Here is a 24,178-nt window from a genome sequence, read left to right as displayed (position 1 = left end):
TTACGGGGTGGAATGCTTCTCACTCTCTCCTCGTCTGGCAGTAAACACAGCTCATAGGATCTGTCTTATTATTCTTCTCTGAAGATAAAAAGCAAAGCAAAGTTTGCAGGAAGAGTAGTGCAGAGTAGTCTCAGAAACACCAAGACCAGGAGAGCACTTGCTGCCAAGCTGCATGCATTAACCTGCTGCTGCCAGGCTCTGCCATGGCCTGGTACCCACTGCAGAGCGCAGAAGAGGGGACCATGACTCTGTGCAGCTCCTGTTGATCACAGTAAGTGTGAACCAAGTCAGGGGTGCCCTGCTCCATTCTCCGAGGGACAAACAGGCCATTAAGAGCTGTTAATTCATTTCCCAAGTCTGCTTGCAAGTAAGCATCTTGTGCTGAGAAATCCGGTCTCATGACAAGCACAGCGAGGCAGATGTATTGGTCGGTGTTGAGTATCTTATTTTCTTCATACAGAAAACTGAGACACTTGCCCTCTCCCCCAGTACCAGCACCTCCTCCTTCTCAAATCAGTCAGTCTAGGGGAGTGATGAATAAAGTGAGATGAGCCCACATCACACTGATAACACTGTACTAGAGCTACAGCCTCTGTTCCCACTAAGTTGGCTATGAAACCAGTCCCTGCAGCTTGAGGACATCAATTTTGCAGACATGAGCTTTGCCGACAGCACATATGGGCTCCTGCAAGTCTGTAAATTACTAAATCTTGATTTTGCCAAGAATTATGTCCTCTCTCAACCTTCAACAGCCTCCCACTGCCACTGGCCTGCTCAGAGTAGTAATACAGCACTACAGTGCCACAGCCCAACACTCTGCTCTAAGCGTAACATGTTGGGTCACAGGCCCCTTGGTTTTCCAGGTCAAACACAGTTACTTACCATACTGCAAACAGCTGTGTAACAAGGGGCAAGCAATGCCCCAGCTAGTCTGGAGATCACATCAAAATAAACTATCCCCATGGAGTTCATATGTTCCTCCCACTGGGGAGACAGACTTGATCACTGCTGCAATTAATACAGTTACTGGGTTAAGGCACACATTTGCCTAATGTGCCCCTCACAAGCACAGCCTTGTCCAGCCAGCCTCCCAGGTGGACAACATGAAACACAACAAACCTTGCCCTATGTATAATAGGATACTGAAGGTCCCTCCTAAATCTGTAAAGCACAAAGACCCAAGGAAGCCTGGCTGGTCAGCCCTGGTAGCGTTGCCCAGATATGGTGTGGACCCAATACCTAACTCGTGGCAAGCTGCATATCATCCACTCTGAGAGCAGCTTGCATAGTTCATATTCTTCATGATAGGTACAACAGAGGAAAGCATCTTAAAGTCTACAAGTAGGAAAGCAAGCTAAACAAGAGAAATGTTAATTAAGAAAGCTTGAAGAAGCAGGAAGAAAGTGGTCTATTCCGTTAGGATATCCTCCCTCATGCAATATCTGACTTAACAGGAAAAACTGCTGAGCATAAGGGATTGCATCCTGGGCCACACAGAGATAGGTCACTAGAATACATGGTAAGAGACAGAACTTCACTTCATTTTTACATAAAGGTGTGCTCTGAAGTTGCTTTCTAGCAAAGACTGTAAGCCCACTCTCCCCAAAGCAGCATCAGGTCTCATCATCAGTGATATTTGGTAAAATACTGACAAGTTCAAAGCTACAGCCTGGCTGGCTGCTGGAATAAAAATATTGATCAGCCTTAAGGTGAAGCAGATTGTCTCATGGCCACAACAGTTTGTTACTAATTACCAGACCAGGAACCAGCTTCACACCATCATTTAGCATATCAACCAAACTCTGTACTGCAACTGCGCACACTTTAGACTCACCTGCTCAAGCTACACCCGCTCACACAGATCCATACTATCTGTGAAAGACATGTCCACATAGATATCTATGTAATTAGGCTATACCTGAGATAATTGTCTAGGTTTCTTTTATGGCTAAGTGAGGAAAACAGGCTCCTTCAGAAGCACTGCTTTATCTTGTAGGTAGATGTCTAGAATAGATGAATCGTAACCAAATACTGACCTTTCTCCTTCAGCTGTAAAGAGAGTCTGGAAGATTAATCTAGATAGTAAACATTTATGCTGAGGTGGAACACACTTCAGCTAATTTTAGATATCGTCAACATAGGTTTCCCCACAAGTGAGTCACTCTGTGCTCCCCTTATAATCACAGGAAAGCTGGGCAGCAGAGCCTGGGGAGATTCATCTTCCTCAAAAGCAGACAAAAACATTTGCTTATACTAACTGCCCCAAACTCCACCAGTTGCTCTCCAGTGATGCCAAAGGGGCTGCAGGCTCTACATAGAAAGGTCCATGGTGAGGACAGCCTAAAAATAAAGGTAAGAGTAGGTTCACCTGGACCATCTCAAGTTCCTTCCAAGCTGCCATTCCTGGCAGTAAAATTTTTCAGGGTTATCCTGACAAAAGTAATGACAAATTTGGTATGGGCAAAATCATTTCTGCCATGCAAGTATGTCACTGGGGAGAAAACACAAGCAGTTGAGTGTCAACATGGGATGCCTGAAGAGTCAAAAGGATGAAAAATGATTAACTAGGGATGAGAAGCTGAACTGATGCTGAGGGATAAAGCTTCTTGTCCAAAGGGGCTGCACAGTTAAAATCCTTAACAGCAAAACTAGCATTAGCATTTATGCTTCCTTCTTTTTGATCTCTGGAAAATAAAGAAATATTCCTCTAATTTCCTGAGATAGTCACTGAGGTCTGCCATCACCTGTTATCCAGACTCTCCGGATGGAAAGAGAGAGGTCATAAACAGGTCTTCACACTAACACACACATACCAGAACACGGCAGAACAAAACTAGTGTCATTCCAACACCCTCCCAGAGGCGTATGGGACTGTGACTATGGGATAAGGCCAAGGTTTCACCAAGCACTTGGGAGGTATTACCATCAGGGCTGGCACTGATGAACCACCACTGGTTATTTCTGCAGTTGCCACTGTGGGCCAAATGTATTAGTGCTCTGAGAGGAGAGAGAGACTGAACCCTTCCAGTCCCAGCTGCTTTTCTTGGGGGTTGCCCTTGAAAAGGCAATATTTAATACTGATTTTCTTGTCCCCCTTCAGAGAATGAACAATGGTAAGAGATTCCTAAGCAGTCTCCGCCTGGACAGCCTACCACCTCCAGGGCTCCAGCTGGAGCAGGGAAATGAGTCAGAAGGCAAAGCACTGCCCTCTAAAACAGAGGTTTTAGCAGCTTGCCAAGAACAAGCAACCTGTAGACAAGAAGCAACCATTTTTTGAAAGTAACTGACCAAATTTAAGATGGTTTTTACATGGCAACCTTGACCTCAGCCTTTTCACAAAGGCAGACTTGACCTCTAGAGAAGTTCAGCACTGTGCCTGGCCAGGATTAGGGAGGTGAGAAATTCAGAAAATGCCAAGCTGCACAAGAGGAGAAAAATGGAGAAACAACTGCACTTGCTTCAGTTAGAATCCTAAATGAGAGTACTTAAACCTGTTAAAGACATGGAACAAAATCATTGTTGGAAGAAAAATGGGCAAGCTCCAAATGAAGTGAAGCAAGGGTACGTGCAGAAAGGACTGAAATTAGTGGTACAGCTTTGTGGTTCAGTTGTGAGATAGCAAAAAAAAAAAAAGAATACCATGGATAAAATCAGAAATTACTTGGACCACAGAGTGCTTATGGAGAAGATTTGGATAACACTAGAAATTTTAAAATATTTTTTAATATTCTAAAAAATTTATATTCTATGATTGATATTCTATAATTAATATTCTGTGAAGAACTCTGTGACTATGACACCAAGTTTCTCAGGTAAAAGCTGAAGAACAGATGTATTGATAATGATATTGCAAATGACAAGTCAATACATTTCATCAGGTAGTTCTTGAGCCAATAAGAAGTGACACTTGAAATCCACGGGGCAGTAATTTATAAGTATTAAGGATGTTAGAGAACAGCTAGTGCTAAAACAAATAATCTTGATGAAGCAACCACAAGCTGATCCACTTTAATTGAAATGAAAAGCTAAAAAGGCCATGTTTTTACTGCGTGTTTTGTAACTGAAGAGGCTTTTATTTCATAGCAGCAATTTTAAGAAATTAAAGGAACTGGTCTGAAAAATTCTAAGGACTTGAATGTAATCAAAGCTTCCAATAAATAAACTGGAACCTGTATGTCAAAGAAAGAAAGAAAAAAGAAAAAAAGCCTTGCCCTGCAAGCCTAACTGGATCAGTAACCACTCCAAAACAGACTTCAGAAATACACATACAGAGTCTGCAAGAAACAGGAAAGGAATTGATTACCATAGATATGTACAAGTTTGAAGCAGAGAGAGTGAGGGCAAAGAAAGATTTGACAAAAAAAAAAGTAATCAAGACAATCTACAATCTTTTAATGGAAATTAATACAAGTACCAAGAAGTCCCTCAGCCAGAAAAACTCCAAACTCCAAAACAAAGAAATGGAACAGACTGGATGCTAAGTAAGTAACCAATGTCTGTCTGTTCTAACAGCAATGGCTAAAGATATCCTCCAAAGCCAAGAAATGAGATCTCCTACTTACCTCCATCACATCTACATTTTGTTGGCTATTTCATCTCCTTCATCTTTCCCTGCACAAGCCCAGCCAACTGACAGGTAACGATGTTTCCCCCGCCCCCACTCTGTTTTTTACAATAAAAGTGAGGAGAAAGGGTCAGTCAGCTAGTTTGAAGGGGATCCTTGTTTCTTGCTATAGCCTGATGAGCCCTGACTGCCTGTTTCTTAAAGTCTTCTGTTGTATTTCCAACTGCCTCTGCTCTCCTTCCATCACATTCTGCAAAACCCAGAGCACTCCCGTCTCTCAGCACAGACCACGCTGGTTGATCCAATCCCCTTACCTCCAAGAGCTCGCTGTCTTTGAAACCTTAGATAATACATGCAAGAATCACGCCATGAAAATTACGAGTTCAAATATCCAGAGACTGGAATGCTTTCTTCCCCAGTCCTTATCAATCCAGCAATGGAAAAGGCTATTTACGGAAATGGTAAACATTCAGTGACACGAACAGGCTTTTCCTATTGCTCCATCACCTGCTTGAGCTCACCCCAGAGCTGTATGTCCAGGCAATGTAATGGTTCTTCTCTCATATAAACTTTTTTTTTTATATATATATATATATACACACACAGGGGTATTCTTATATAGACAGAAACAGGACAAAACATAGACAGTTACGTGGATTAGGTGGGAAGAGAGTGCAGCTTTTGCAGTGAATGATCTCCTTCACAGCAGGCATGTCCGGAGGGATGGGAGGTGGGACTATCCCCAAGCCTGGCATCATGGGGTTGATCGGAGGGATTCCAGTCATCATCCCAAGAGCAGGATCAAAATCTAAATGAGGGAGAGAATAAGGGAGTCAGGTAGTGTTTTGGACTTATACAGTAACTGTTTATTCAGACAGCAAATGGAGTACTCTCCCCACATGTGCCAGTGAAAATTAGCTGAATAAACAGCAATAGAGAGGGAACACTGTAACGCAATGCACCAGAATTTTAGATTTGTGCCCTTAAGCCAACTTCTTAAAAACTGTTTCGTTGTTGATTGCCTCAGCCAAATAGATATTCTCTGTTCAAATAAACTACGTCCTTTTCCACTCTGTAGACACCATCTCCCATCTAGTGTCAAAACCTTCCCCAGCAAGTATTACATTATCCATATAGAGATGGCATATGGAAACAGTGTAAAACCTAACCCAGTCCAGTTTCACTAAGTAGTTTAGTAGTGCAGACAGCTTGTGACCCAGAGCTAAGGGCATCACCTTGCAAACTAGACAAGTGTACCAATTTCAGCAGCTAAGAACATGCCAGAATAATTCTGGGTAAAACACACAGAGCATTTAAGGAAATACCTTACTGCATGTCTTACCCTGCTTAAGTTGTTTCTGGGCTTTAGCTAGCACTCTGACTATATCTAAGTAGCATTTTACTTTGATTTTGCTCTTAGATTTGCCTCCAACACCAAATAAAACTAAACAGAGCTGTCAAAGGAGGTGTATTTTATCTGTTCAGAAGTTGCGAATCCTGGGGAAGCAATACCTGTAGGCAGCCAAAATGGGAACAGTACACCTAGATGCCTTATGGAGAAGGCTCATGAGTCTGAGAATGTCAGCAGCTAAGCTGTAAGGACAACCAGTACCAGCAGGTCCAGATGGTACTATCAGGGTGAGATCTCAGGAAGAACTCCCTCCTGCAAGTGTACGACATCTTCTCTACCCTCTACCACCACTACTGTCTTTGCAGCAGAAGTTCTGAAGACACAGACAATCCCAAAAAAACCCACAGGGCACTACCACAGAATATGCAATCCCGAGCACTACAGAGCCTTTGAATCTGGCTGCCTGTTTGAGATGTAGATGGATAAAATTAATTTTCCAGGGCACAGACAAAAGTTACAAATAGGCAGAACTCAGTGGTGCACAAGCAGCATTTTCCTTTGATCCTAGGCTGGCATCATTTCAGATGCTATTCACATCCCTAAGGCAGGCGAACATTTTTGTATTCCTCTCTTCACAATCACTACTTACAGTAATCCAAATGCAAGACAACTTTTAGTGTCCAGATTGGATGTTTGATTTTGGTAGCTGGATTTTGTTTTCCTTTGCATTTTGAAATACTTTACCTGGGGCTACATTCCTACAAAGTTTATGTATGTTGTTTGGCTTGCCCAATTTGGATTTCCTTGTACTTGGTGCACGTATTGCTGTTCATTTTACATCACACATGAACAGTCACAGTAAAAACACAGATCTGAGGCAAATCCTCTGCCACGAAACAGGCATTTCAGAGGAAGGCACAAGAAATCTTGTAGCTAACTGTGAAATATGGATGTAGGGATACATGTGAATTGTATCCTTATCCATGGCCAGCGAGCTGATGCTGAAACACACTGCATACACGTTTCCAGAGAAAAAGGGCTGTAAGGAATGACAAGGGTTGGCCTGAATGATCAAGACTATACCTGTACAACTACTACCTCAGGGCACAAAGGTCTTTGAGCTGAGGCTTGGCTCACAGGCTTGGACCAGGGAAGGGAGGGTGGGGAGAGGCTACACCATCCCAGACCTCTGCAGTTTAAATTCACGTATTGCTAAATTGAAGTTTGAGATGAAGGTCACCTTGTGGATGGCTGTGATCTTCAGTGACAAAACTCACTGAAGATGCAATGTAGCTGGAGAAAAATTGCAGGACTTAGTCTGGAAAAGGCAGAGACCATTCAAAATATTCATGTGTTAGAGTCCAAGATCCCATTTGTCTTCCCAGCACAGCTTGATATAGGTAAACCCACGAGATCGAGAGTATGACATCAGTGCTGGCAGCAAAAGGGGCAAAACAAGGTGTGTTTCAGCCACCTCCCCATCATCCTTGGCAGGGTGGTGGCTGTTCTTCCCAGCCCTACAGCCAGAGGTGCCAGGGGTCATGCTGGGCTACCTGCCACATGTCAAGGACAGGGAAGTGAACCCCCTGCTACAACTTTTGCAAGGCTCTAAATTCAGTCCCTTCACATTTTATAATTCTTCATGACAATGAAAGCAGTCTCACTTTGTCCTGGTCATTTGTTACTGCCTCCAGGTTAGCTGACAGCAATAGGTATGGATACCAATCAGAGAAAATCCTTAATGCAGGACAGAGCTTGAGGAATCCAAGGGAGGAGAAAGCCAAGAGGGGTGTTTCTCTGACAAAGCAAGACTTACAGCTTTTTAAAAGCGTGAATGGATACAAGTACCAGAAGCAAAAGAACTGGCAGGGTAATGAACTATCACAGTATAATGAAAGGTAGAAAGTGTATATGCAAGGGCAAACAGTGGTCTTTGGATCTGTGGTGAGCCCCACTGTTTACTGCTCAATGAGCAATGTGCAAGACAACTTGCCACCTTGCATAGAGATCTGCTGCTTCTGTTAAGAAGCTGAGCCCATGGCTACAGGACAACATCCGAGAGGCTTAAGAAGCAGACTCAGAAGAGCCAGTCTCCATTTTTAACAGGAAAAAAAAAAAAAGACAAAAGTCCTCAAGGACTCAAAAGAGTTCAAAAACATCAGACCTGGCACGTACTTTTTGGTGAAAACTGTGATAAAAAAAAGAAAGCTTCCCCTGTTCTTACAACAGGGAATGGGAGACTGGCTTCAAACTTGTGTGCTCTCCTAGAACAGACTTCTATTGATTTTTACTTGACAGAAGCATGTGAGCAGGAGAATGACATGAAAACACCACCCCTACAGCAAAGACAAAAATGAAACAAGGCCTAGGCGACAGAAGAGTACAGACTGCATGCAAAACTTATGGCAAGTTAAGTGATGCTGTTAGTTAAATATAGTATCAGCTGCACAGCAAACTACCTGCTCTATGCCACAAGAGCAGAAATAGGATTGTAGAGTGGTGCCAACACAGATATTCCCTCCCCAGGTGAGTAGGCAATTATTCAGGCAGGAGACAGCATCCTTCTCAAGTGCTTAATGCAGTAAAACACTGAAACAGTAATTTCATGTCAGGATTTTGATGCACAGGCATCCTGCACTGCTGAGAAACCAGGTACAGCACAGCTCTGTTCCCACAGGAGCTCTTTAACAAATCCTGGACTGACCCACGCACTTGTACTCTGGACTACAAGGTGGTAATTTCTGGAGCAGAAGCCTCCATTAATTTCTGCCACATCCATTTTACTGCCCTATTGCTTTCCTCTTCATTTCCCTCCTATCCTTTCTCTTAAACAGTTCCCATTCATCTTAGAATAATGAGTTACTTGATATCACTGGTTTCCTGACCTCTGTGCGGGACCCTCCTCCTGCTCGTTCACTGCAGACTATCTAGAGGTATCCCACAATAACCATTGTTTGCATCAAAACCCATGTATTCTCATTTCCTCTGAAATCAGTTTTAAAACAGTGGTCTCTAAATAAATCACTTGCAGACATTAATGCATTTCAAACATAGCTTATTAATGTTTTTTGTTCGTGGTAGGCATTTATCTACCTCAACTGAAATAGGTTCTTCCCAAAGACATGTTTGAAAGCAAAGGTGGGCACAGTATGGATAAGCTCACGTACCAGGCAGGAGGGGCTGTCCTGTCATCCCCATGGGAGCCATCCCTAGATTGTTCATTGCAGTGGCCCAGGCAGTTGGGTCTGACATTGGCAAGCCCATCGGAATGAAGTCGAGGCTTAGTTTTCTGCCACCATCTGCTGAGATGAAAAAAAGTGATTAACAGCTTAGTGCATATCTTAACTTTTCTGCAGGGCATACGTTGCCCAGCAAGGCTCTGCAGTGTCAGCATCCAAAAACAGATTTGAACCTAACACATAGGAAAGAGCCAAATGGGAAAAAAACCAAAAACAAAACCAAACAAAACCAAAAAAACCCCAAACCAACAGTGCTGTCCCTCTCGAGCAGACGTTTTATAGCAGCAATGTCTATGAAAACACTGCCTTCCAAGAGCATCTAAATTACGGTTTATCCACTATAATCAATAGCTCCAAGGGGCCTTAAAGGAACACTGATTAAAGGTAAGGGGTACACTTTGATTCCTCCCAAGAGATTTATGAACAAAGGACAAACATTCAGCAGGTATAAATTGTCATAACTGCACTGAATATAACAGAGATGACCAGTCTGTTCCAGCAGAGAGTACTTCCACTGCCATCTGAAGACATTTCTCTTCCATGCTAAAAGGGGAAATGAAGCAAAGAACAATGTCATGCTGCTGACAGCAGCAGTACCAGTGTTACTTACTCAAGGTCTAGCAAAGTTATCTGGTAATCCAGGTAGAACCATTAATATTATACCAACATATGGCTTAATTAAGCATTCAAATCTTCTTCTGCGATTTAGCTGGGTCAACCATGCCTTTAGCTGCTTACTTCCATGTACCACCAAGATATATGCTTGTTCTTTTTGTTTGCACAGGTTTTAACTAGAGGTGCCCAATGCAAAAATATCTGATTTCAAAAAGGAAAAAAAAAAAAAAGCTTAGCCCAAGGTTAACTCTGCACAGGGGGAAAAATAAAAAATAATAATAAAAGACCAAAAACCAAAACCCAACCAAACCCAGTGCCCAGGGCATTTCTCTGCTAGGAAGAAAAGATAGAGCTTGAGATAATTGCCCAAATCGGAGCAGGAACACCAAACCTGGCCATCTGCAGTCAGATTAGTCTCATATGCCATCTCCCTGATGAAGCTTTCATAAAATGAATGCTTGTTTGAAAAAAATCTGGCTTCAACAACTGGGGAGGGGAGAATATCAACAGTGTTACTGACAGAAGCTATATGAAAAACTTCCCAGCTCTAACCTGAAACTCAGCAGAGTTGATATTCCCCCATCTTATACAACCCACGATACAACCCAGTGCACAGACCCCCAAAGCTCTCCAGAACACACCAGCAGGAGAAAATTTATTGACCATTTATCTCACCCTGTGATTTAATGATTCAGAATTTCCATTTCCCACCCCATTCAACCACTCCTCTCTTGGTTTCAGAGAGGGGACAAGAGATCAGTTCACCTCCCTGAAATGCCACCTCTATGCCCCTGGTGAGAAGTCTCCCTCTGCAATGGCCACCCATCTTCTGGTAACCACCCAACCCATGTATCACTTGGTCCATCTCCAAAATCCTCATCTCCTACGCTCAACTTAAACGAAGCACTGCCAAGGTCGAACACCTAGCCTTGGCCTCGTCTTTCCCTCCTGTCACTGCCAGTCCCACCACCCTTTGCAGTACAAACTAATCACCCATTTCGCTTTTTACATTAGCCAAGCTCTAAGCACTAGCCAAATGCCTACAGTGGAGTTAACATATGTACAAAATACCACCTGCACGCCTCTATTTTTTCCTTATCTAACAGATATTATTGATTGGGGGAAAACAGGACATCCTTTGAAATAGCTCAGACCTGATGCTCAATAGTCAGCAGACTTAGTCAAGTTGAATACGAATTAAAGCAGCATCAATAGAACAATATACTCCACCCCCAAAAAAGGAAAATTCAGCTCTCTAGCTGTCAATGATGAAACCTAATTTCAAGCATGGGTTTTGGAATAAGACTGACTATTCTAGGTTTGTAGCAATGTGTTGCAATATAGTTAGATGGCAACACGACAGGCAGGCTCTACAGCACATCACAGCCTGTGAGTGAAGGAAATAGGTACTTAATTACAGTATTTGTTCACCAATTAGAGGCAGTAACACTATTGTGAACTCAACAGATCACACTAACTTGCATTTTAACATGCTCACCCACTGCTTTTTAAGTGGGAAAAACATGCACAAGAACATCCATTTTACCTCAGCATAAGAACACTAACATTTATTCCTTTCATACTTGCACAAATCTCTAATTACCCAAAAAGAAACACTCGGGCTGTCACGCCTCTGAGGGACCCCTGATGTTCAATAGCTCTTGGTACAGAACAGGGAGATCACAACTTTGTAGCACATTACATTACACATTGCAAAACTGAAGTCACAGTTATGTCTTGTTCCACAGTTGGACAAAACCTCTACAGAGATGAGAGCGCAATCTTCTTGCTGACTGCATCACAGAGACAACAGGATCTCAGAAAAGGAGAAGGAGTCCTGCTTTGGCTGCAAGCAGATATCTTAGGGAAATTCACCTTAGTTGATTAGTTGAATCAAGAAATGAGGTTGTAGAAGGGTGAACACAGCAGACATTTGTAACCAAAAAGGGCTTATCAGAGATAATCTAGAGAGAAAAATAGAGAGCAGCTGCAAAAAAGAGTATTTTCTCAAGGGATTATAAAGGAGAGAGTTTGCTCCAACACAAATGAGAAGGGGAAGGACAGGGAGGGAGAAGGAGACACATCAGAAGGACAGGATAAGCCCTCGGTCAAGAGGCTAAGCTCCACACTCCCAGTGGAACTCTCCTGTGCTCTCACTATCAGCATCTCAAAACCATCCCTAAACTGTGCTGGACTATTACCTGTAAAGTTCCAGATTTTTCCTCAAATTTCCTTTAAAGGACTTTTCAGGGAAACAAAAGTTGGACTTTCTCTCTACACAATTACATTTCAACTTCTCTTTCTGCAACTGTATGCTTTGCACATCACCTTCCCACAGCGAGATGGCCTTCTGCTGCAAAATGGCACCTCTGCCTCAAGTCCAGCCTAGTCCTTTCCCTCCTGCACCTGGCATCTCTCTACAGAAACCTTACACAACTAAGTCCCACAGACGCTATTTACATGATGTATGTAACACCTCATCTTCATGGCACAAGCAGATGCCACATTTCCCCAGTCACACTGGTGGGATTGCAGTTTTCAACCACAATATAATCTGCAAATACATTATTCTCTTTTTTTTCCAATCACTCTGTGAGAAATACAAGGAAAATTTCTTAGATACCAGCTTCAGTAAGACTCCTAGATCTGATGTTATAACATCATAAGTTATTATGGTCCATTTAACAATTTGCTTTTATTAAATTATCTTAAACATTAATGTCTCCAGTCATTCAGGCTGATCTGCCTTATTACGCTTTTTATTATGGTCATGATTTGAATATTGAGATATTGTCCAATTAGAAAAAAAGGATAAATCTACTGGGACAGATATAGAGATTCCACAATGCTTATTAAAAAAAAAAACAAAAAAAACAAAAAAAAAACAAAAAAAAAAAAAAAAAAAACCAACCAGTAATACAAAAGTTGTTTTTGTTTTGCACAGAAACAGCAATGAGCACTCGCCCAAGGCCATGCAGGCATGGAACCATGAACACTGGTCTGGCTGCAAGCAGTACCAGACTACAACTTCATTTCCATCTGTCCACCTTCTGCATTAACATCTTAGTATAGCAGCTGTTTTCAGTATACACTTAAGTGGATGCCTTCTCTATCGCCAGCCACCAAGCTGCTACTCGGCTCACCTGGAGTAACATTTGCTCTCTTCCTCTTCTTGCCTGGATTGCTTCCATTCTCGGCTGGGCTTTCCGATACCTGTGGGCCAGCAGTGCTGCCGAACTGCAGAGATTTGTTGTTGCTGGCAGGATCAAAGGACAGATGGTTTAAGCCTAAAAAAGAAGAATACACTCAGAGATTTTCTTTAAATTGGTTTGCAATGCTTCAGGATCACAGTACTAAGAGAAATGCCCAGTACCAGGTACAAGCAGCCCTTCAGGTCCCTGGAGGAACTATGCCTCCTGTTTACTGTCCCCAGCTACAACTGATCTTAATGTTACGCTGATACCACTTTAAAATATTATGCACGAACATTAATCCCAACACCCACACAAATCAAACCGTTTGATACTGTAAACCAGGGGTGCCTCTCCCCTGTGTTGTACAGTATTTCACGTTTGGAAACTCAGAGGCCAGAATTTTTTTTCTATTTCTTCCAATCCAGGAATACATTTTTAATAATTACTTAAGTTTCACCCGATTTGTCACCAGTTGTGAATTCACCTGCAGTTATTTACTAGCAAAAAACAAGGCCCATCTTAGATGACCTTCAAAAACATAAGGCACTATTGCAATTTTTATTCAAGGAGTCTGGCAAGTAGTTGTCCCGCTTCGTAGCTGGGGAAGGGTGCTCTACAACATGCATCCCCAAAGAGGGGAGTTCACAGACCCCGCCAACTGGGCCAAACTCCTCCTCAGCCAAGTGATGGTTCCACTATCAGGGTCCAGACAAACTTCTTCAGCCTCAGGGCTCAAGGTTTTCCTTTGCAGGCATCCACTTATCCCTGATTCCCACTCCATCAGTCCTCAGCCACACCATTACCTTCCACTCTGTGTGCTGGGTGCAGGCTGACGAGTGCCACAGGAGATGCTAGCAGTGCCTCCATACACTCCTTTTAAGAACCACAGCACTCAAAGACAGAGTGCCTTGAGTCCTGTTGCTCAGAGTTTGTTATTGATAGAGCAGATCTACCACCGAGTTAGGTTTACTCAAGAACAAGCTTAGATTGACCCATATAAATTAAGTATATCTAAAGATATAAAACCAGAACAGTTAAGATGATATCTACCACCGAGACACCCTTTTGCTGATAAGCACACTGTATGTTGGTTTTAGACACAGCTGTCCATCTTTTTAACAGCCATCATCTACCTTATGAGCTCCAAGATCTTGGAGAACACCAACATAACTCAGGTTTTCCAGGAAGGATCCTGATGGAGACACCAAGGCCCATACAGACCCATGAAGACCAGAATTAGGTTTCAAAAATAGTGCAACTTTTTAAAAATTCACCAACTATAAAGCACAATCCGAAATATCAAGTAACCAATAGTCTGAATATTACTCAAAAATTGCTTAGCTGATCACTCGGATAAAGTTTTTTTATGTTTCCTGGAAGTTTTGAGTTTTTCCTCATTCACAAACATTCCTATCCCTACACAGGACAAGTTACTTCAGTGTTGAGTCCAAGTTTCACAAGAAATATCCAAGCACGTGTTTACATGCAAGTAAAGAAAAAGCAACAGTTAAGAAGTACAAGTAAGGAGAATTATGATGAAGCAGAACAAAAGCTGCTGGTGGTAAATGCTGGATGGTGTGATGGCTTTTTCTCTGCCCCCTAAATGTCCAAACACTTAAGCAACAGGTAGCTGAAGCCTGGATACTCATGCTCACACAGCCAGGAGAGGCGAGCAGCGGTGTTGGAGCTGGCTGCATTTGAAGAGCATCCACTGCACCATGCAAAGGCTGCACATCCCAGGGCTCCCTGGTCCCCACTGCCAGGATCCAGCATCAGCCCACAAGCTTCTGAAGCCTCATTGCTAATATTTGTGTTTTGATAGGTCACAACCTTCAGAAGCAAATCAAGAGAAGGCAGACAGATGCGCTGTAACATCTCGCTGTCTTGGTATGAAAGGTTTAGTACAGAAGACTCCTATAACTACTTAGGCTGTCAGTCAGAAAAAAGTTGCAGGGGGGAAAGAAATTGCCTAATGGACATGTCAAAAAAAGGAAGTTTCAGAAAACCCATAAAGTGAAGGACCAAGCACAAGGAAGAACATCCAGTTGTAATGCTGACAGCATACAGTCCTGCCAGAGTCCTACAACCTGGATGACTAGTCATCAGATGGTTTCTTCTCCTGAAATAGCTTCTTTGGAGTGTAATTCCCAATGTTGCCCCACCTGGCTGACCAAATTGCAACTATCTTCAGTGGTCTCTTCAACATCCCTAAGAAGGTGTCTATAGCCCCACCTTCTACTTCCTAAGAGGCAAGGCTAATTAATGTGGGCCAAATACCCACTCCTGTCAAGGCCCGGCACCAGGGTGGAAGCTCAGAGGGGAACCAGAACAGCTACCACAGGGAGCAGTAAACCTGGATTTTGGTCTCTGCTCCCATATTCTCTCCTGCGAGCACCATGAGTACAGTCTCAGGCGTCTATAAGAGCTTTGAAGCCCAATGTTGTTTTCCAGCATCATCCTACTACAGCCAACTAGATCTTTAAATGGTTACAGGATCTCCCTAGATGATCCTAGTTGCCCTGTAATGAAAGTAAAAAGATTTATAGGAAAACTCACTTATGGAGGAAAAAAAAACTGCAGAGGAACAGAGCTTGCTGATGTAGTAGTTGATACAGTGGAAGTGGGGAAAGGAATAAGTTTTTTTGACACAAGAGGCATTTGAATGAGCCAGCTTTAAAGGAATGGACAGTTTGGGTTTTTAAAAAAGACACATTTGAGGAAATGCTGTTTGGAACTTTTTCTAAGACCACAAGAGAGGATTTCTAAGGAGAAATAAAATAAAACTGGTATTACAGAAACCCAACCATATGGCTCAGCAAAAACAAGGCAAAACCTGTCCACTGCACCTGAGTTGAAGGAGCAGAGGGAAGCAACCATAACAGTTTCAAGTCATCTCCCATTCAGTCACATGGGGGTCAAAAGGCTTTAATGGACAATTGACAAAACTGGGCAAGACGGGAGGTCTCTAGGGGATACTATGAAACAGAGTAAAAAGGCAAACAGATCCTTAAACAATCAACCACTTTATAAAGTGAGAAAAGCTAATTATGTAGGTTTGAATCAAAGAGGACTGAAGAAAAACTGTTTTGCAGCTTCCAGTATATTTCCTAATTCAAGGTATTACAGACATTTCAGAGTAATTCTGTGCTAAACCATCTTTTAGATGATCACCCTCCACAGATCTGTAGCGGACAAATTGCAGGTGATGGTCAATCAATTGCATTTATGTGCCAGCAGAATGCAGTCCCCATCATTCCTGGCTCTCTAAAATGGTCTGTTTCTGAAAACTACAGGTAACAAGAAAAAAGTACTTTGTAAACAATTCCAAATTACCAGAGGCTTCAAACATAAAGCTTCAAGTATGCAATTAACCACAGCAAGTTTTAGAGAGGTATACTGCCCTTAATTGAGCACTGAGTTCATTATTCCACCTTCTGTCATATTCAGCACTTGCAGGGATGCAAGACTAAAGGGACATTAAAACATCCAGTTTGATTTATCTTTGTCTCGGCAAACTCATTCTGAACAGTCAATGCAAAACCAAACAAACAAATCCTTTTTGTGGACCCATATAAAGTGATAAAAATAGCTACATTTCTGCTAACTTATGCCTATGCTCCTGGAGGGTGGGGGAATCAGGAGAACTACAGGACTACCAAAGATTACAATTATGCCATCTCAATGCACTGACAGGCCAAGGCATTTGTACCAAATCTTTCTCTAGACACACTGCAGTGTCACGATTTCTATTCTAGAGGATTCCACTTCCAAGAACTTGTTAATAAACACGGTTGCTGTGTACAGCTGTAAATAGACAAGAGAGTGGATACAGAGAGCCTGAAGGGGCTCATCTCTTAGCTACTGAAAAGTGAGAATGTAAGAAGCAGCCAAAAAAAATAAGTACTATTTGGCTGGCAACAACAATAGTCACGCCCGTCTATGCAAGATGCCTACAATGCTGCTTCTTAAATACCTCGAAGTCAAAATATCACTGAGGTCATGAGGGCTCAGGAAAACAAATCTTGAATGCAGCAGGTTAAAAATAGGGAGAGGCTGTATGCAGCAAAGAAACAGGGACAACAGAAAAGGAACAATTTTAAGATTTACCTCTATTATTATCCAGCTGATGGAAAAGGCAACATTAAACTTGAAAGCATGTTTTCCCATGCTTGGGCATAGGGAAGGATGCGGACAAGCAGCGATCCAGCTGGATACCTGTGCCTCCAGGCCTGAAATGGACAGATGCCCTGCCCTGGCTGAAGACGACATGCCATACACTCGGCATCAACCAACACCTGAATGTTAATGCACACCACTTGGGCAATTACTTTCTAACCCACTGAAGAGCAAAGGCAGCTACTTACTCCAATTATTTCCATCATCAGTTTGAGCTAGGATGTTTGATTATGCTCTGTGGTATAGAAGGAGGATTCCGATGCTGCATCTGCTCTGATGACTGTGCTGGGGAGAGATGCAGCCATCTCCAGCAGAGGTGAGCTAACAAGGAGTGAAAAACTACTTGCGTTCTTTGCAAAAAAATTTTTATTAACGTATTTTGGAAAAAAACAACAGATTCCTTAGCTACAGGACAAACACTGGGGTCTACAGGAAGCAAAGGAAGTTCTCACAGCTATACAGCCAGCACTCCTGCCAGTTAGGTCATGAGTCAAGATGTAAAAAAGTGCCTGAACCAAGTGAACAGCTCATGCCAGACCAGAAGGGAGGCAACCCTGCTCCCAGCTGCCCAACACACCCTGCGCACCCACACCAGCCCTGGACACCTCCCATGACCCGATTCCCCTCACACCCCAGGCAGAAATTAATGCAACTCCTGGGAAATGGACAGTGTTCTGCTAGGATCAGTATATCTAAATTGCTCACAGAAGGCTACAACTCTAACCTGACATATATAGGAAGGAGCAGAAACAGACCTAAAAATGCTCTTAAGTCTTCAGCATCAGGTCCCATGACCCCAACTATCCACTGCCTCACCATTGTGAATGAAGCACTGCATAGCTGCAAACCAGCAGGCAACTTGCTACAGACCAGCTGTGAGCCAGCAATATCTCTCCTGCTTTCAGCATGCAGATTAACAAAAGACCACCTATAAAAGGAGAAGAGACCATGGTGATGAGAACTGAACAGTAATTAGCAAGCATTTCTCTTCTTGTCTTAAATCATTTCTACCTGAAAACATCCAGACCTCAAGTGCTGCCACTAAACACTGCCTCAAAGGCAGCCACCTCAAGAGTAATTAAAAAAAAAAAAAGAAAAGAAAGGTATGTTCCTGGTATTCATCAAGCCCTGTGAAAAGTCCAGGAGGGCAGATCAGTCATTGTCCTGGTTTTGGCTGGGATAGAGTTAATTTTCTTTCTAACATCTGGTACAGTGTTATGTTTTGGATTCAGTATGAGAAGAATGTTGATAACACACTGATGTTTTCAGTTGTTGCTGAGTAGTGTTTATACTAAATCAAAGATTTTTCAGCTTCCCATGCCCAGCCAGCAAGAAGGCTGGAGGGGCACAAGAGGTTGAGTGGGGACACAGCCAGGGCAGCTGACCCAAACTGGCCAAAGTGGTATTCCATACCACGTGATGTCATGCCCAGTATATAAACTGGGAGGAGTTGGCCGGGGAGAGGGTGGATCACTGTTCGGGAACTAACTAGGCATCGGTCAGCAAGTGGTGAGCATTGTGCATCACTTGTTTTGTATATTCCAATTCTATTATTATTATTATTTTCTTCCTTTCTGTCCTATTAAACTGTCTTTATCTCAACCCATGAGTTTTATTCCCCCCTCCCCCCCAATTCTCTCCACTATCCCACTGAGGCGGAGGGGGAAGTGAGTGAGCGGCTGCATGGTGCTTAGTTGCTGGCTGGGGTTGAACCACGACAAGTCATTAAAAGCATTCCTGGGGAATTCTCCTCCCAGTTATCTCCTGCACCAAAAGGTCAACCTGTTCATGACAGTTTGTTGAAACAGCTGGCAAGGAGCAAAGGGGAAGGGGACGCTGGTGCAATTGCTAGCAAAACACTCTTGAACAGGCACAAGAACATGACTGCTGACTTCGTGACCGGACAGACACTGTCCCAAAGCTCCCAGGGTCGTTCCCAAAGTAGGGTGATTAGCAGCAGCAGGCTAAGCCTGCAGCACAGTTTCTTCCAGGCATTATATGTCATTAAGAAGAGATGGAGTAAGGAAATCTCAAATCAGCCCCTCAACCTCGCCCTTCTTGGCTGATCCTCACCTTAAGTTTCACTGCTGCCCTAAGAACCTGTCAAATCTGCTCTGCAGCACAGGGATGAGTTTGCACTGCTGGCACCAACCTCTACAAGCACACCAAATGCAGACAGGAGCTGCTGTGCGTGCCCAAAGACCAGCAGGATGAAGTTCATCACATGCAAGAGGATGAGGTGGATATGAGTGGCGACCCAACAAGGAACATGGAGACTTTAGTTCACCTCATGTTACCTGCCAATGTCCTGGGCTGAGCAGCAGGCCAGGAATCACTGGGTGCTCACCCACAAAGTTGACTTTTTTAAAGGAAGAGTCACAGCAGAAAAAGCTGCAGTGAAATAAGAGCTAGATGTTCATTGAGACCCGTATATATCAAGGCATTCCCACAGGTTTTTAATCTGAAGTCACTTAATTCAAAGCCAATCTTCCCTGTCAACAAGAAAAGGCCTATTGCAGAGTTAAAACTGTTAGGTTATGTGATAAAAGCTCACCTGCACACGCACAAAGGAGCAGAGAGAGGCAGTGATGGCAACCCGTTCCAGTGCTTGATCACCCTCACAGCAAGCCAAGACTTCTCACATTTAGTTTAATTTTCCTGTATTTTGATGTGTGCCCTTTGACATTTCACTGGGCACCACTGAGAAGACTCTTACCTCATCTTCTTTAAGAGATAAGACTCCCTCTGTCCCCACCCCAAGCCTTCTCTTCTCCCAGTTAAACAATCCCAGCTCATTCAGACTCTCCTCGCTAACAGATACTCCAATCCCTTCACCACATTAATTACCCTTCATTGGGCTCACTCCAGAATGTCCACAATTCTCTTGTACTGGGGAGCCCAGAACTGGACACAGCACTCAGGTGTGACCCCACCAGCGTTGAAGGGAAGGATCCCTCAACCTGCTGCCAATGCTCAACTTAATGCAGCACAGGGTGCTGCTGACCTCCTTTGCCACAAGGTTACATTGTTTGGTTCATGTTCAACTTGATGTCAACCAGAACACTCAAGACCTTTTCCACAAAGCTGCTTTCCAGCAGTTTGTCCCCAGCACGTACTGGCGCATGGGGTCATTCCTCCCCAACGTGAGGGACTCTTGTTATCAGAACTACCTAGGGTGACAGTAATACAAGTTAAATTTCAGTGGAGTGTCTTTTGGGGGAAGTCAGGTGAAGTCCAGTCCGAGATTAATGACTACCTAAAGGGCAAGGATGCATTCAGCTCAGCATTACTTCAGCAAATACATTTCTAACTACCAACATGCATTCACTACCTGTGAGAGATGTGGGCAAAACCCAGCAAAAGCATCATAAAGACAACCAGAGACACTTCTGGGAGAACGGACTGTGGACTTGCTCCAGCCACTTTATGGATATCCTACTTCCAAAAAATTTATTATTTATGGGCTCTCCATTAAATGTAATCAGATATGCTCTCTAACAGATGCAACACACGATCCCTAGACGTGAATGCAGCAACATTTCTTGTGCTGGTACAAATTCATGGTGTCAGATTAATCCTCAAAGGTGACCACACAGGGTGTGATTAAGGCACCAGTACCAGGAATCCAGATCCAGGTTCACTGTCTCATCAAGACAGGGCTTTGGTCATCCTATTTGAGAGGCCACACCAAGATCAGCAAAGAGGTCAGAGTTAACACCCTCATTTTGTTCCCACTGGAGGATTTGGGTTTGTTTTCAACCTCAAGCCATGTAACAACAGTTGTGTCTTACAGAGCAATCCTAAAACAGCCACACCAATACAATGAGGGGACAAGAGTATGAACAAAACCAAAAACCACTATATTGCTCTCACATTTCCAGAATAAGCGATTGACTTTCCTATAGCCTTTTTTCCAACTGATACCTCACAGGCCAATGATGCACTTTGAGGCAGTGCTGAGGCAGCAAGGATTCCTTCCTGTGATTCCCTGCGTTGGCATGCAAGATTTAAAGAGCTAAAATGCAATTGCTTCAAATCAAGCTTCATGTATAAAAACATTACCATTACTGCATGAGGAAAGGAAGAAAGTTTGCACCCTTACTGTGAAACTTCCATTCCAATTTACAGCTTTTTTCTTCCAAGCCAACTACTTCTCAACACAAGAACTGGTTTAGAGCTACTCTTCTCATTTGATACGCTCCTCAATAGTGCCTAAACCTCTTCAAAAGGTAGAAATAGGACTACTTTGGTTTTAAAGCTAACCCTCTGCATTTACAACTTCATTACAGCATGCAGAGCACATGGAAGTGCTCTGGAAGAGAAGCCCGCTACTGTCCTTATACAGCCTCAGACTAGAATTCCACAAATTCCAGAAATATTCAGAAGTTACAGAAAATGGAAGTTGATGAGATCACGAACTGCAACATGTTTTTCTTTGCAGGCACAGGCTGGAAACTGAGCAGCTCTTTCACAAGCCATAAGCAAAAATGAATGCATTTTCTGGGTAGTGTTGTCTAGAAACAGCACTAGAAAGAAGGCAGTTACTCTTAGTCCCACTCACACAAGAGATCCTGGTAGCTCCTCCAACAAGGACTTCCAGGATCCCAAGACCTACTTCCACAGGCACTTTGCCCTGTGTTGCTCCAGGCTCTGTGAGCAGAGAAAGCCAGGAGCTACTGCTGATGGTCGCTGAGTCACCTTCATCTATAGAAACTATAATTTACTTAACAACACAGGTCCAGACCTCTGCGAGGGTGGTTATGGTGAGCAGTAAAAGTCCCTGTGCACAGCTGCCTGTCCCAAGAGCCTGCCTACAGCCAACAACAAGGTACTTGGCAGCCACCAGCTGGAAGGCTCTGGGTAGAAGCACCCATGCGACTTGGAGCAGGCAGCCTTGTCCTTGCCTGCGGGTCTCCAGGGCCCCCCAAGACAGGACAAGGTACCATACACAGGCACGTTATGGCACACTCAAGATGGAGAAGCAAAACATCTTGGGAAAGCTTTGTTCTCACTTCCCCAAGATGGAGAAAAAGTAAATGACCCACGAAAGAAAAGGGGAGTATTGAAAAGTGGGCAATGGAAGCAGCAAAAAAAGCAGGCACCTTGCTTGCTGCTCTCTTGCAGCATGGAGTTTGCTCCAAGAATTAAACCAAGCCAGAGAGAAGACTTCCAATGCACTTAAGAGTAAGAAACCCCTCATTATGTCAGATTTTCCACCCTACAATTGGTAAATGCCATGGACAACAGCCACCTTCAAAACCAATTCTCTCCTACTGTTTCAGTGAACTGCCGTTCAGCTTGAGCTCCAATCACATCCCACCAAATACAAAGAACATGCACAGAAGAAAGCTGAAGCTGCAGAAGAACTTCTCTCCTGGGCACAGAGCAGGGTAAAATCTGACAGAATCAGATAGTACGACTGTGAGGCACGAGCCCAAGCACTTTTCCTTTGCGACAACCTTAATGAAGCATCCTTGGCTATTTTGAGCAGGCCTGCTCAGGAAGGAAGGGACCAACAGCACAGGAGCAAGCCTCAGGGTTTTACTCAGTTTTACTGAGGTTCTGTAGCAAGCTAGCCAGAAAAGGCAAAAATGAGCAAATTTCTGCATTTGCAGTGAAGTGCTATGCAAAAGGTAAGTGCGGGAGAAGGAGAAAAATTAGGGGTTTCAGCTAGTGTCAAACCAGTATCAGCATTTCTAAGGAGCCATAAGTGGCACAGGCATTAGCGTGCCGTTTACCTCCAAGCGCAGGCAGTATATACCTCCAGAGATTTTCAGATGAGTGAATTTTTATGAGCAAGATATCAGGAGCTGCCACAGTGCAGTGACTAAAAATTAAAAAATAAAAAATAACTAAAAAAAATAATCAGCTTGGCCTAGAAGATTCCTCACAAGAAAAATGGATTGGGAAAAAAAAGTGAAGATGTTTAAGGATGAGCAGAAAATTACTATCAGCAAGTTCTCTCACACAGCAGCAGCAGGTTGCTGTAGGTGGTCTTCACTGCTGGAAATAGATGCTGAGTTGTGTCTCATGGGAGAAGACGCAGCAGTTTCCCGCTGTCCTAAATAGCATTAGCAATGCACAGCCCCGCCTATCCCTTTGGGTAGGTATTGATTCGGGTCTGTGCTGATGCTATATATGGCTGTAGCTTTCACAGCACACGTTTAGAAAGGGCCTGGATAGAGACAGGAAAGATCTCAATGTTCCAGGCATAAATCAAGGGAAGTATCTACTCTCACCGGGTCCCATGCCAGACCCTGGACAGGACTTCATTTTCCAACCACTAGTTCCTGCTAACAGAGCTTGGCCATTTGCCTTAATGACCAGCAAAAAAAAAAAAAAAAAAAAGAAACTGGAAATGGTCAACAACATGAACTGAAAAGCACTGTTTTACAGATCATTCCTATTACTGAGAGTTGAACATGCTGACAGCACTTCTACCCAAAACGTGGGTTTATGCAGTTCACTGTGCAAGGCTCCTATGACTGTATAGGAAAACAGCACCCCAAGAGGGCTTCCACTTCAAGATTTTTGCAAAATCTTCCCTGCTGGGTTTACTAACGTGCAATCAAATGACAACAGGAGCTCTGACCACAAGCCTAGCACCACTTTAGAGGCACGCAAACGAGCCCACCCGGAGCCAGACAAGGGAACTACACAGTTTGACAGCAACCTCGCACTGCTGCCGGTCAGATACTCAGTTTTCTTGACGTCCAACTAGTTAATAAGAAGCAGGTAAACAAATCTCTACCCTGTAACTCAAAGACAAAAAAACCTCGTAAAGGGTACTCTGAGACTTTCACATACCTAAAAGCATTTTAACGATACACTTAAAAAGCCCATGTAGTTTATGCCCACTCATCAAACTTTTCTCAGCCAGCATCAAGAGGAACTTAAGAAATGGGCTGACACAGGCTTTACTATAAATATGGATTTACCTTTTGCCAACATTGGCAGATATATGAAATAAGTATTGCTCAGCCTGAACAGGGGTCCCTTTTCTTTTCTGCATGTTTAGAAATGCAATTTAGAAATAAAC

General features: G+C 43.3%; 1 protein-coding gene across 5 annotated transcripts in view; it reads right to left on the bottom strand.

Moving 5' to 3' along the window:
• Positions 1-24,178, bottom strand: part of ENOX2 (ecto-NOX disulfide-thiol exchanger 2) — a 52,787-nt gene that overhangs the window by 24,782 nt on the left and 3,827 nt on the right. For 4 of the 5 annotated variants that reach the window (XM_075054470.1, XM_075054468.1, XM_075054469.1 and 1 more), the window contains exons 2-4: positions 12,913-13,056; positions 9,083-9,217; positions 5,217-5,372 (exon numbers count right to left, since the gene is read on the bottom strand). In XM_075054470.1, the coding sequence (XP_074910571.1) occupies positions 5,217-5,372; positions 9,083-9,179 (253 nt within the window). In that variant the 5' untranslated portion in view covers positions 9,180-9,217; positions 12,913-13,056. Of the gene's footprint in view, positions 1-5,216; positions 5,373-9,082; positions 9,218-12,912; positions 13,057-24,178 lie in introns of those variants that run through there. The other variant, XM_075054465.1, reaches the window with a different exon arrangement.

The sequence above is a fragment of the Buteo buteo genome, chromosome 22 (genome assembly GCF_964188355.1).
Source record: "Buteo buteo chromosome 22, bButBut1.hap1.1, whole genome shotgun sequence".
In the NCBI taxonomy this organism is placed as follows: Eukaryota; Metazoa; Chordata; class Aves; order Accipitriformes; family Accipitridae; genus Buteo; species Buteo buteo.
Note: the sequence above shows the minus strand (reverse complement) of the source record. Positions and strands in the feature narration are given on the sequence as shown.